The sequence below is a fragment of the Astatotilapia calliptera genome, chromosome 16 (assembly GCF_900246225.1).
Source record: "Astatotilapia calliptera chromosome 16, fAstCal1.2, whole genome shotgun sequence".
NCBI lineage: Eukaryota > Metazoa > Chordata > Actinopteri > Cichliformes > Cichlidae > Astatotilapia > Astatotilapia calliptera.
The window spans coordinates 12,566,288-12,579,036 of record NC_039317.1 but is presented as its reverse complement, the minus strand read 5'-3'; the positions used below and the strand labels follow the sequence as shown (position 1 = coordinate 12,579,036).

General features: G+C 41.8%; 1 protein-coding gene across 1 annotated transcript; it reads right to left on the bottom strand.

The window, feature by feature from the left end:
• Positions 1 to 561: 561 nt before the first annotated feature.
• Positions 562 to 12,293, bottom strand: tmtc4 (transmembrane O-mannosyltransferase targeting cadherins 4). Its single transcript, XM_026145310.1, has 18 exons — positions 11,849 to 12,293; positions 11,550 to 11,751; positions 11,347 to 11,462; positions 9,374 to 9,590; positions 6,237 to 6,324; positions 5,951 to 6,051; positions 5,652 to 5,744; positions 5,290 to 5,451; positions 4,786 to 4,988; positions 4,357 to 4,531; positions 3,863 to 3,994; positions 3,635 to 3,714; positions 3,435 to 3,542; positions 3,197 to 3,338; positions 2,637 to 2,751; positions 1,249 to 1,361; positions 1,042 to 1,111; positions 562 to 829 (listed from the first exon to the last, which is right to left on the bottom strand). Exons 2-18 carry the CDS (start codon positions 11,709 to 11,711, stop codon positions 681 to 683), a joined length of 2,226 nt encoding a protein of 741 aa, XP_026001095.1. The 5' UTR covers positions 11,712 to 11,751; positions 11,849 to 12,293; the 3' UTR covers positions 562 to 680.
• Between the last annotated feature and the right edge of the window lie 456 nt (positions 12,294 to 12,749).

Here is a 12,749-nt window from a genome sequence, read left to right as displayed (position 1 = left end):
AAAAATGACGTATTAACGACTAAAAACTCTGACCTTTGTGGGAATGCTTGGAGCAGACTAACCTGTGAACTGGAGTGTTCTGGGACGTTATATTTGGTATATCCAGACCATCCGTAGGCTCTTACTTCGGAAACATGGCTTAAAACATTTCTCTTCAACGACATAATCCGATTTAAAAAAAAACGATCGGCTTCCCGTGGCTGTCATGCGACCGGCTGTTGCAGTTAATAATACAACAGCTTCTTGCCATTTTTTGTGTTTCTTTTTATCGCTGTGTAACTGAGTTCAATTGAAAGCCTGCGTGCGCTAGTACCTCTTGCCACAAGTTCCCAGAATCCTTTGCAGTTTTACCCCTGAATGACGTCACATTTTCAATCTTTATCCTGGTGGGCCGGTCTCTAGTCAAAATGCCCGGGGCGATTTTTTGTCCCAGTCCAGCCTTGGACACATCTGATGAAATCAATGCACATTTTAACACTAGCAAAGAAAACATTGTATTGCTTTACATTTTCCTTTCCCCTCTCTCTTTTATGTTTATTATATAAATAACAGAACAGAAGCTTTATTAACAGATCGTGGTCTTTATTTCCAAATGTTTCAAAGCCAGAATTAGTGTGAGCTCAAATAATATCAAGTGAAACAATTTGTTCTTCAGTAGGCAGGAGTCAAAGTGGGTTCCCTCAGGGTGTGCTGCGTTTAAGTTGGTCCAGTTTGCGTCGCAGCATGTTGTAGTTGTCTCTGGTCCCAGGAGCCTCAGGGTCCAACTTTAGAGAAAGCTCGTAGTGTTTCTTTGCCAGCTCCAGCTTCCCCCAGCGATGATACAACACAGCTGAGGGGGAAAAAAAGAGAACGAAAGCTGCTTTAAGCTGAGAAGCTGCACTGATTCTAATTCTGTTCATTTAGCTCATTCGGTACAGCTAGACTGCACAATAACACTTTTACTAGCAAGCATAAATATATATATATATATTTGTTGCTTCTGAGTGCTTGGAAGCTCTTAGCAACACTGTAAAATATGTGACACAACCAAAATCGCCTTACCTAAATTTCCATGGCAACTAGCAGCATTTGGGTTGATCCGGAGGGCGTGAAGAAAGAAGCCCTCTGACTCCTGAGATAAAACAAAGGGGGGAAAAAAAGCGCATCCTGAATTGTCTTTACTAGTCCCAGTCATATTTCAGAGCAGACAGAGTACTGTAAGGGATAAAATCCTTATAATGCCTACTATGCGTACTAATGTTTACCGACCTCATATTTTTGTAATTTCCCCAGGACATTAGCCAATGAAAACATGATGGTGTGGTCGTTTGGGAGGACTCTCAGAGCCTCTCGGCCGATCAGCTCTGCTTGACCCAAGTTACCTTACAGACAGAACGAAAAATTACTAAAAATGTCAGAAAATAAAATTCAAATATACACACAGCAAATCTATACTATGTATTTGTTAGTGTAATCTACACAGCAAGGCAGCTAACATTTATGCGACAAAGCCTATTGAAATCATGGGGATTATATTAAAAATGCTGCCCAACATGAAAGCGTTTCAGACTGTTGAAAACACAAATTCAAAGATGCGGCTAAAACACAGAGAGTCTGAGCGTGTGCTTTATTTGTCAGCAGTATCTAGAGCAGAGTTTTTCTCTCTCCACACATGGAGGATTGGTTTAGTCTCCTAATTAAGGATGAACACAAGGCCCACTGGGTTATTGATCTCTGTCAAAGATCCGTCTGATGTCTGGCCAGAAATGGAGAGAGACAGACAGACAGAGAAACGGAGGGCAAAACAATGGCAGTCATGTCCTGAGTCATGGCCCATGCCCTTCAGACAGCTCGCCAACACATGACTACATGCGCAACTGTGCCTAAATTTACACTGATCCCGTCTTTTGTTTGTGTAATGATCAAAACAAAGAAGGAGGGGCCAAGACCAAAGTGAAAACAATATTCCCAGTTCCTCACTTTTTCAAAATGACACCTATTGTTCTTCTTTTCTCTTCCTCTCTTTTTTGTGTGTTTGGAGTGGAGCTGGGGAGATGGGTAGAATTATTTCTGTCAGATTTGGGGAACAAATGCGGTGGGGGAACCTCTGAGGGGGCGCTGTTCTGGCTGTGCTTGCCCACGTTTGATCAGGAACATACTGGGCCCTGATTGGACAGTTCCAGTACCCTCCTGGGAGACTCCGCCCCCACGGGAGCAGCTTCTGACAAAACGGCTCGAGCGTTTGGAAATCAGAGCATTCTCCACACGGCAGGGAAGACTGCCTTCAAAACTCAGAACACAAAGCTTTAATACATAAATTTCAAGCATTGCTGATTCCTGCTCTTCCGGTCTAATCTTGTTGGCCATTTAGATTTACTGCCTTCCCAAAAATAACAACACTTTGTTTCTTGGCTCTGAATCCTGTAACAAAGTGCACCCACAAGAGAGGCTTTTTTTCCTTTTTCTTTTTTTTTCTTTTTTTTTAAGTAAAGTGACTCATTTTCATGTAAATTCACAAAAGGCTGAATGTTATCAGTTACTGGTTTTGAACAACAAACACAATAAAACGCATCACATAAAACAATAAAATAGATGTAGTCTAGTGTCTGTTGTATTAAAAGCATGTCTGTTTGTGAGCTCGTGCACTTTTCCACTACCGGTGTTGTCCAGCAGAATGACCATGTTGTTCCACGCCAGGCTGTGGTCAGGTTTTAGCACAGTTGCATTCCTCCAGGCGTTTAGGGCATCCAGGTGTCTGTTCTGGTCGGCATACTGAAATATGAGGTACAGTGTTAGAAAACTCTTTTTGAATTCAATGACAATTTCTATTTTTTTTTTTAATTTAGTTTAAATTGTGGATTGAAGCTGTAGAAGAGAAACATATAACATGTATCACATAAAAACAACACTACACATGACCTTGTGTAGTGTGTCATCTGGGACGCCTCACAATGTGTTAGAATTATTTGGGGCTTTTGTCAGGGGCGTCCTCCCTGAGGCTGACCAATATAAACATGGCAAAAGAAGAACAGCTAAGTGAATCTGGCGAAGAACAGTCAGCGTACAGAGTTAAAAACGCCACTTTTTAGCTAGTACTGCTTCATGTAGAGGTGTAGTTTGTCTTATCCTTGTTTTGTTTTGCTAACAGCTTAATCTTACACAGTGAACATGGTAAACGGGCAAAAGCAGATTGCGTGGTTTGAGCCCGGGACCTCACCAAGCGTCCCAGGTTATAGTAGCAGTCTGGGTATTTTCTCCGGAAGCGGATGGCGTTCCAGTAACTCTTCTCTGCCTCCTCAAACTTCTGCAGGCTGTTCTGAACTATTCCCAGATTCATCCAAGCTGCAGCGAAGTCAGGCCTGCACGGTTTTAAAAAGAACACAAAGCCATGAACAGGGAGTCTAAATCTGTTAAAAGAGCTCGTTGGTTTAAACTTTGATGTTAAACAACATTACTGAATGGAAACAGCTTTAGACAACAGCTGCTCTGCTTCCACAAGTTCATTTTTCTCCTTCAGGATATTCCCCAGGTTGTTCATTGCATGGACGTATGTAGGGTGTAGCCTGAAAGCCATAAATAACATGCAACAAACAAGTCAATGACTGTTTCTTTGTCAGAAATGTAGTAGGTCGTAACTGCTTGTAAGGACACATACCTGACTGCTTCTCTGTAATATGTAATAGCTGGAGTGGTGTTCCCTCTGTCAGCCAGGTTCTTACCCACATTATAATGCACCTGAGGGAACAATCATTAGCACTTAAAGCATCAGGACGTGTCTATGACTAGAATTCATTTTCAAATGTGCACTAAAATAATTTACTGGCACAAACTGAAGCGAGGCGGGAAAGCGCAAATCACTGATTTTTTATGTATTTTTCTTTACCTTGGCGTTGAGCGGACAGACAGAAAGGGCGCTGGTGAAGAGGCTTTGTTCTGAACGCCACTGGTGACTGCGGAGAGCACAGCGCACTACATACACACACAACAGTGCAAGCACCATGACGCACAGCAACTTCTGCAAAAAGAGAAGAGGAACCATTTAACAGCCAAGTGCTATAAAGCATTACAATATTAAGCTTCAAGTCAAATGATGTGTGACACTGAATTAATAACCTGCAAAATGTATTTCTGCAGCACATGGACACCACCTGCTGTCATCGTCCCTTTATAGGGAAGTCATTAGACATTTCTCATATCTGTACCTTCCCTGCATCATGAGTTACTGAATTATCAAAGCTGGTTTTGAAAACAGATTTTGAGTTTAAAATCAAGACAGTTTAAACCGACAACTTTGGAAAATAAACCTTTACTAGAAACTGCTTCAGTGTTTGGTGTCCTTTGCTTTATTGTGATCTTTTTGGCATCATTTAGGCGTACCCTGTATTTGGACCAACGGCAGCAGCAGTGTCCTAAAGAGTATGCCAGCAGTAGGCAGTAGCCGGCTGAAGACAGATAGAGAACTCTCTCAGCAATGACAAAGCCCACCCTGAAAAAAATGTTGCTCGCAGGCAGAAAAGGGACCACCAGTAGCACCAGACCCAGGGTCAAAGTCCTAGTGAGGAAAACAGAGCACACACATAGCATCTAAAAACATGTGGTCTGAGATTTAAGCTTAAGAATCTGAATACTGGACCCAAAAAAATTGTCAAGTCTGTGCTAAACCAAGCAAAAAGTATGCGTTGTGCACTGGTGACACTGCGGTGAATATGCTTTTATAGTCACAATCAACTATACGTCTTTAGAAGTCAACATGTACTTTATTTCATCTTTCATTCCAGCAAATCTGAGATGGCTTTCCTCACTCACCTCCTCCTCTGGCTGTCCTGTGAGCATAAGGCTTGGCTTATCAAGCCTACCAGGATGCACCAGAGCAGCAGCAGCCAGACTATCCTCCAATCAGTGGCTGACTTAATGAGAGGCACACAACCCATGGACCAATCAAAACACAGCCACCAGGGACACAGCAGCAGCCAGGCATTAAGGGAGTAGTAGTAATTATAGTTCACTATCTGCCAATCAAAACGGAACAGAAAAGGAAGAGAGCAGCAACAAAACCAGCGGAGAAAAAGGGGAAAAGCATTTAAAATTCTGAAGTAAACAGTGTTTAAAAACCATGCAAATTACTCAGGACAAACATGATATTAGACGGTGAATTAAACTGAAATGATGAAAAAAAACGGAATATATGCTTCAATAAAGTCAATTCATAATTACATAGATCAATCAGAATCATTTAAAGATAAAATTGTCTGTAATTATAATGCATGAATAAATATTGTGAAATAAACTCTACAAACTAATCTTTCTTACCCTGAGGATGATATTTTCTGCAAAAGAAGCCGGGTTGTCTACTTCAGTGAACGCTGGCGGTCCTGTTCCCATGATCCTCCAGCGTGCGTAAAGCATCAGGAGGCCTCCAAGACCCATTAGACCCAGTCGCGTAAGCAATCCCATTCGCACCAACTCACTTACCTGTCACAAGAGTATTACCACTTGTCACTTACAATTAAAAATATAAAGCTTGTTAGTTACTTTCAGTCACCGTTTAATCGCTAATGTACTCAATTGCAAACTACTTTATACAGACAGTGTATGAAATGTGACATAAATCATACAAAGCAGTGCATAATTTATGACAGAAAAGCAGGGGAGGGTGTGCAAACCTAACTCACATCAAATGATTTCTTCCTAAGGAGTAGCCTCTGGCTGAGTTCATACACATTAACATTACAGATCAGGAGGACATCAAAGGCAGCATTCACACCCTGAAGGAAAATACATAGAGAAAGAAGGAGAAATGGCATTTAAATGTATATAGGTCAGCAACAAAACGAATTAGCTCATTTCATATATACATATATGTAAAAAAATGTGAGACTTCTTCTCCTTGTGTAAGCAAGAATTACAGTGGGATGGCAAGACAGGATGAAAACATCAGATCTAAAAATGACCTTACAGAAGGACTTCATACCAAGACAGTGATGCCTTGTTCTTTACAGAGCATTGCTGCAGCACACAGCAAGAGGCTGACCACAACCCACTGGAGAGAAAACCTGTCATCTCTGTCACTCCCTGAGAACACAAAGCCAAGACCACGCTGCTCAGAGACAGGAAAGGATTGAAATGTAGGTGTTCAGACAGATGCATCGAATGCTGGCAGATCGATAACGTTTTGATGCCAGTGACATATGGAAAGCGCTTTGTGCAGTATAGAATTACTGTGTGCCTAAAGAGTAATACTCGTGTCAGGTACCTACCTTTGTTAAAAGCCTTGCAGTAGGTGAGGAAAGACAGCTGGAAGAAGAGGGCGCATAAAAGGTCTGCTCGGCCCACTATGCCAGCGACCTTGATGAGAAACAGAGAAAAGCGAGAGAAAAAAAAGCTATGATACATGAGACAGGAAGGACTGATTAAACTACAAAAAATACTTGAAGAAACAACATTATCTGGTAAACCTCTTTAGAAATTATTCATTTTATTACACATGCACCATATATTAGTTTTGCATAATGCATCCAAGTACAAAAGGAAGCTTATTAAAAAGATGTCAGAAGAAACTCTCATTACCAGTGTAGCACGGTTGTGTGTGTGTGTTTCTATATGGTGTGTGTGTGTGTGTATATAAAGTATGGCTGGCATCCTGTGGTTGCCTGCTTTGATACATACAGCAGGCCCAAGCAGACAGTGTGCCTCCCTCCCACCCCCCAGGTCTTACCCAGTCCTTGCCCTGCATGATTAAAGGGAAATGGACAGGGAATTGCTTCTTTCCAGCCATGCTTTACAGCAGAAAAACACATATGAGGGCAGGTCAATAAGCATCCCAACGTGGCTAATAGTCAGGTCGTACTATCGCACGCACCTTGGCCCACGCTCCCAGCTGAGATGGGGCATTTGTTCTTGGCACGGAAGCACTGGAGGCTCTGGATTGGCTTGTCTTGACGCCGTGTTGAAACCATGTTTTTAGGAAAGGTTTATTTGTAGCTCAAAATCAAAACTACCTCATTGAGGTGCACAGGTCCCTAACAGTAACAGCCCAACCAAGTTCAAATAAAAACCTGGAGCTGACTTAACAGCTCATTCGCCAGCATGCAGAAAGAAAGAAAATATTGTAAATATATAAAAAGAAATACCTAAACACACCATGGCCAAACACTACTAGCTAAATGTCATCTGTTAGAAGTTAGCTGTAGAAATAAATGTAAAATACTGGTGAAAGAGCAGTAAAAAGTCATTCAGGATAGGAACAGAATCAAGGATTCACTAGTGTATCATCTCCTAACCACATAGCCTAAAAATGTCCTACCTTAAACCATCACACGTTTCTGTATTATACCTCCTTGCAGCTGTTTCTTAGATTTATAGCGTAAAGATATTTATGAATGGTATTTTACTACTCTCTTGTAAAATCTCAAGTCTTTGTTTTTCTAATCACTGTTGCATACAGTGGGGCAAAAAAGTATTTAGTCAGCCACCGATTGTGCAAGTTCCCCCACCTAAAATGATGACAGAGGTCAGTAATTTGCACCAGAGGTACACTTCAACTGTGAGAGACAGAATGTGAAAAAAAAATCCATGAATCCACATGGTAGGATTTGTAAAGAATTTATTCGTAAATCAGGGTGGAAAATAAGTATTTGGTCACCTCAAACAAGGAAAATCTCTGGCTCTCACAGACCTGTAACGTCTTCTGTAAGAAGATTTCTGTCCCCCACTCGTTACCTGTATGAATGGCACCTGTTTGAACTCATCATCTGTATAAAAGACACCTGTCCACAGCTTCAAACAGTCAGACTCCAAACTCCGCCATGGCCAAGACCAAAGAGCTTTCGAAGGACACCAGGAAAAGTATTGTAGACCTGCACCAGACTGGGAAGAGTGAATCTACAATAGGCAAGCAGCTTGGTGTGAAAAAATCAACTGTGGGAGCAATCATCAGAAAATGGAAGACATACAAGACCACTGATAATCTCCCTCGATCTGGGGCTCCACGCAAGATCTCATCCCGTGGGGTCAAAATGATCATGAGAACGGTGAGCAAAGATCCCAGAACCACACGGGGGGACCTGGTGAATGACCTGCAGAGAGCTGGGACCAAAGTAACACACTACAATGGCAGGGAATCAAATCCCGCAGTGCCAGACGTGTTCCGCTGCTGAAGCCAGTGCATGTCCAGGCCCGTCTGAAGTTTGCCAGAGAGCACATGGATGATACAGCAGAGGATTGGGAGAATGTCATGTGGTCAGATGAAACCAAAGTAGAACTTTTTGGTATAAACTCAACTCGTCGTGTTTGGAGGAAGAAGAATACTGAGTTGCATCCCAAGAACACCATACCTACTGTGAAGCATGGGGGTGGAAACATCATGCTATGGGGCTGTTTTTCTGCCAAGGGGACAGGACGACTGATCCGTGTTAAGGACAGAATGAATGGGGCCATGTATCGTGAGATTTTGAGCCAAAACCTCCTTCCATCAGTGAGAACTTTGAAGATGAAACGAGGCTGGGTCTTCCAACATGACAATGATCCAAAACACACCGCCCGGGCAACAAAGGAGTGGCTCCGTAAGAAGCATTTGAAAGTCCTGGAGTGGCCTAGCCAGTCTCCAGACCTCAACCCCATAGAAAATCTGTGGCGGGAGTTGAAAGTCCGTGTTGCTCGGCGACAGCCCCAAAACATCACTGCTCTCGAGAAGATCTGCATGGAGGAATGGGCCAAAATACCAGCTACTGTGTGTGCAAACCTGGTAAAGACCTATAGTAAACGTTTGACCTCTGTTATTGCCAACAAAGGTTATGTTACAAAGTATTGAGTTGTATTTTTGTTGTTGACCAAATACTTATTTTCCACCCTGATTTACGAATAAATTCTTTACAAATCCTACCATGTGGATTCATGGATTTTTTTTTTCACATTCTGTCTCTCACAGTTGAAGTGTACCTCTGGTGCAAATTACTGACCTCTGTCATCATTTTAGGTGGGGGAACTTGCACAATCGGTGGCTGACTAAATACTTTTTTGCCCCACTGTATATAACCTTTTTATTTCACTAAATAAGGTGCTCATCATGGCTGTGTACCACTTTAATTATGTTTATTTAGACTCTAGTTTTTTTTTCATCACCTTGCTGTTGTAACACATGAATTCCAGTTGTGAAATCAATAAAGTACCTATCTATATATCTATAATTGTTTTTCTTTAAGCTTTACTGTTTGCGTTTTAATGCAAAACTGTATTTTCAGTTTTGAGACTACTAATAAGTCCAAACTACACAATAATCATACATATGAATCTTTACACACTCATGTGTATGATGATTTTAATGCATACTGAACTATTTGATTGTCTCTTTACTTATAATATTATGCATATAAATAAACACTTCAACTCTACTTACACTTTCTGTGTGAACTGGGTGTGCGGCAAAGAAGATGGCAGCAAGCAAAGAGGTCTTCGGAGCGTGGTTCAGTATCCTGCCCTTCTCATCGTAGGCCAGTCCACCAATAAGTACTGCAAACACGTCAATCATAAGGGCGGATATGACAGCATGGAGGATGATGTTGAGCACATGGAAGCCAACGGGGTGAAGGCCTCCCGCTACGAGGTAGTTCAGCCTGCAACAGCGAGACAAGAGAAAAACTAGAGCTGAATGTACAGCAGGTGTAGGAAAGTATATGTGTGAGTATGGTGAAGCTATTATAAAGCATAATGTGACACGATGAAGCCAATGGGACATGGTGAGGGTCATCAATAACCACCATCAACTGCACAGTTATATGCAGAGAATAGAGGAAAGGCACCTTCCCACTGTAGAAACACAACAGAACTCCTAAATGGCACAAACGTTTACAGCAATGGCCCCTAATCATCCTTTCCGTTTCCACTGCAGGTTAACTAGCCTCACAAGGTGATGTAATCAATTTGTAACAGCTTCAAACTGCAAGTGATGAATATATTAACATCAGACTGATATAGCAGTGGTGATGCCGTCTCTGGTGTTTCCCTGTGGATAATTTTAAGCAGCTGTTGGTAACGTTTGACTGGAGAAGACTGTTACTCGAGTCTGTCGTTATCCACCAGACTCCAGTGGTTGTGTTTGCTGTCGAGTTCTTCCCTGCAGTTTTTAGGGGATCAAGTACCTTTCCTCTACCCTGAAAACATCTTTGAAAGAGAAACTATAGAGAGATTTCCTGCTGTCAGAACATGCACACAGGTGCTGATTGACCTAAAATATTGTGCAAGTTCCTGCAGGAAGAAGTAACCTACAGAAACAGTATGATGTTATGCTTTTTCAGTCAAGTCCTTACTGTGGTTAAACTACTGACAGGAACCGTGTAGAGGTTTTGGCAATTAACAGAGGAGTAAGTATTCGAAGAATGATGCTCTAATGTGTGTGGCTGAAATTACAAGCACATATTTTTTAAATTCTGACTGAACTCTTTTGGATTGAAGGTTTCAGGTCAACTGTGCACATGCGATGTGGTCTAATGATTAGATTGATAGAACAGATTATTGAATCAATGCAAAATGCAAAAATGATGAATGTGCTATGCTTTTATCTTTCTCAACAGCTGTGTTAACATTTAGTCACATGTCTATTCAAATCCTTTAATATACACTCACTGGCCACTTTATTAGTTACTGTTCAGCTGCTGATTAATGCAATTTCTAATAAAACAAATCACACGGCAGAAACTAGATGCAATACCACACACCAGGTGCCACTCCCGTCAGCTCCACCTGTCTTGTGATGGCTGCTTCCAGCAAACCGGTTTCTTCAACATGACAGTGAGGTAACTGTACTCAAAAGGCCTCCACAGTCAGATCACTTGGTCCAAGGTGGGAAGGGAAATTCACATCATGGATAAGCAGCTGACAAATCTGCAGCAACTGTGTGATGCAATCATGTCAATATGGACCAGAATCTCTGAGGAATTTTACCAGCAACTTGTTGAATCTGTGCCATGAAGAATATAGGCAGTTCTAAAGGAAAAAGGGGATCCAGAATAGTGCTAACAAGGTAGTAAAGTGGCCAGTGAGTGCATATAGGTATTTCAAGTCCAGTAGTGCCTGTTATTGTGTAGTGCTTTTTTAATCATTTTAGAAGTCCAAAAAGTTGTATTAAAAAAAATCTCAACAGAGAACAAGTTTGGCTTTTTGTAAAGAAGACAAGTGCACATCTGCACACATTTACAATGTACAAAGGGAGCATGTACAGATGTTTTGAGACACACCTCCGCAACCAAAACAAAAATCAGTGTGGACCTGTTTATTCTGAGTCGTGGATTAAACTGATTTGAATCTGATTACTAGTTTAGCTGTGAATGTATAAAGTGTGTATAAACTCAGACACTAAGTAGGACTCCTTACCTGAATGTAAGGACAGTGAGAGGTCGGTAGGATTTGTGACTAGAGTTGCTACTCAGGTTGGTTCCCCAGAAGTCATTGCTCCAGATGTTGTTCAGAGGTGTTGCTGGGCGCAAATCCTGCAACCACAAAAACAAAATGAGTGACGGTTATTGCCAGTGTAAGTGTGTAACTGGAGTCAAGCTGCTGATGAATGAAAAACTCACCTTGTTGTTAACAATTGCTTCAGAATCATCAAATACAAAGTCTCCATCATAACTGTTAATGAAGCACAGGAGTGCCACCAAGGCAACGGTGACCTTGGCCTGAACAGGAGCAAGCTTTGGCAAGGGTATGTGGTGGTCCCAGTATACTTCAGTCAATGCCATAGTGCACTGCTGGGTCTTTGGTCATTCAGTTTCATTATCCCTGAGGAGAAGAGATGGGTGCAGGAAGTCAATTCAAATCACAGGTTGTAAAAACTGATAAATGCGTAATAAACACAGTGCAAACGCTGCATACACACCTTGTCGTCTCAGTTCATTGTCTGAGAGGTCACGGTGTCTTGTGTTACCTCCATGTTAGCTTGTCTGCCAGAAAGCTAACGGGTAGTACACGTTGACTCACTCAGAGACATGAGAATCCCACCTGCATGCAAATGCGGCGATGTACAGGTACGATGATGACGCGGTCACTGGGGCATCACAGTATAACGTGGAAGGTTTCTTCGTGTGTCGCCAGCTAGCATGTCTGAGACATGCTAAAAGGTCTCTGCTGCTCCTAAACAAATGACAGGCGCGCAGTTGCAGTGGCGCTCGGACAGTAGTTTGACTATTATACTGATCAGCAAAGCCCTTGAATCGCACAGAACAGTCCTGCCGAGGTACGGACAGAGTACTCGAGGCTGTAAACAAATGTGCACGCTAGAGTAAACGACTTCCTCTTTAGCGTCAGAGTCACGTGTTCAGTGTCAGCCAATACTTGTTGCTAGATGAATGATACACGAGTGTGCAGGGTTGAGCAGAGGAGAGCGCTTTGATGCTGTAGCAGTACAAGGCTCTCTAAAGCCATAAAAACATTTCTTCCAATAATATCAACAGGTGGACAACAGTGAATGTAGGCCAAAGTTTGTTATCAAAAGGCTCTGTCCTCCTGGAATAACTTCCATTTTATTTTGAAGCTTTACGCTGATGGCTTTGGGTAACTTTGGAGATTATTTTTAAGACGATGCTCTATTTTATATTACCAACAGTTTATAAGTATGTAAATGAGCCTTAAAGAAAGGACAGAATAAAGTCCTATTCAATTCAAATCAATTCAGTTCATTCAATCACTGCAACAACTGCCTCTTAGCACTTCATATTGTAAGGTAAAGAACCTATAATAATAGAGAGAAACCCCCAATAATCAGATGACCTCTTTTTAAG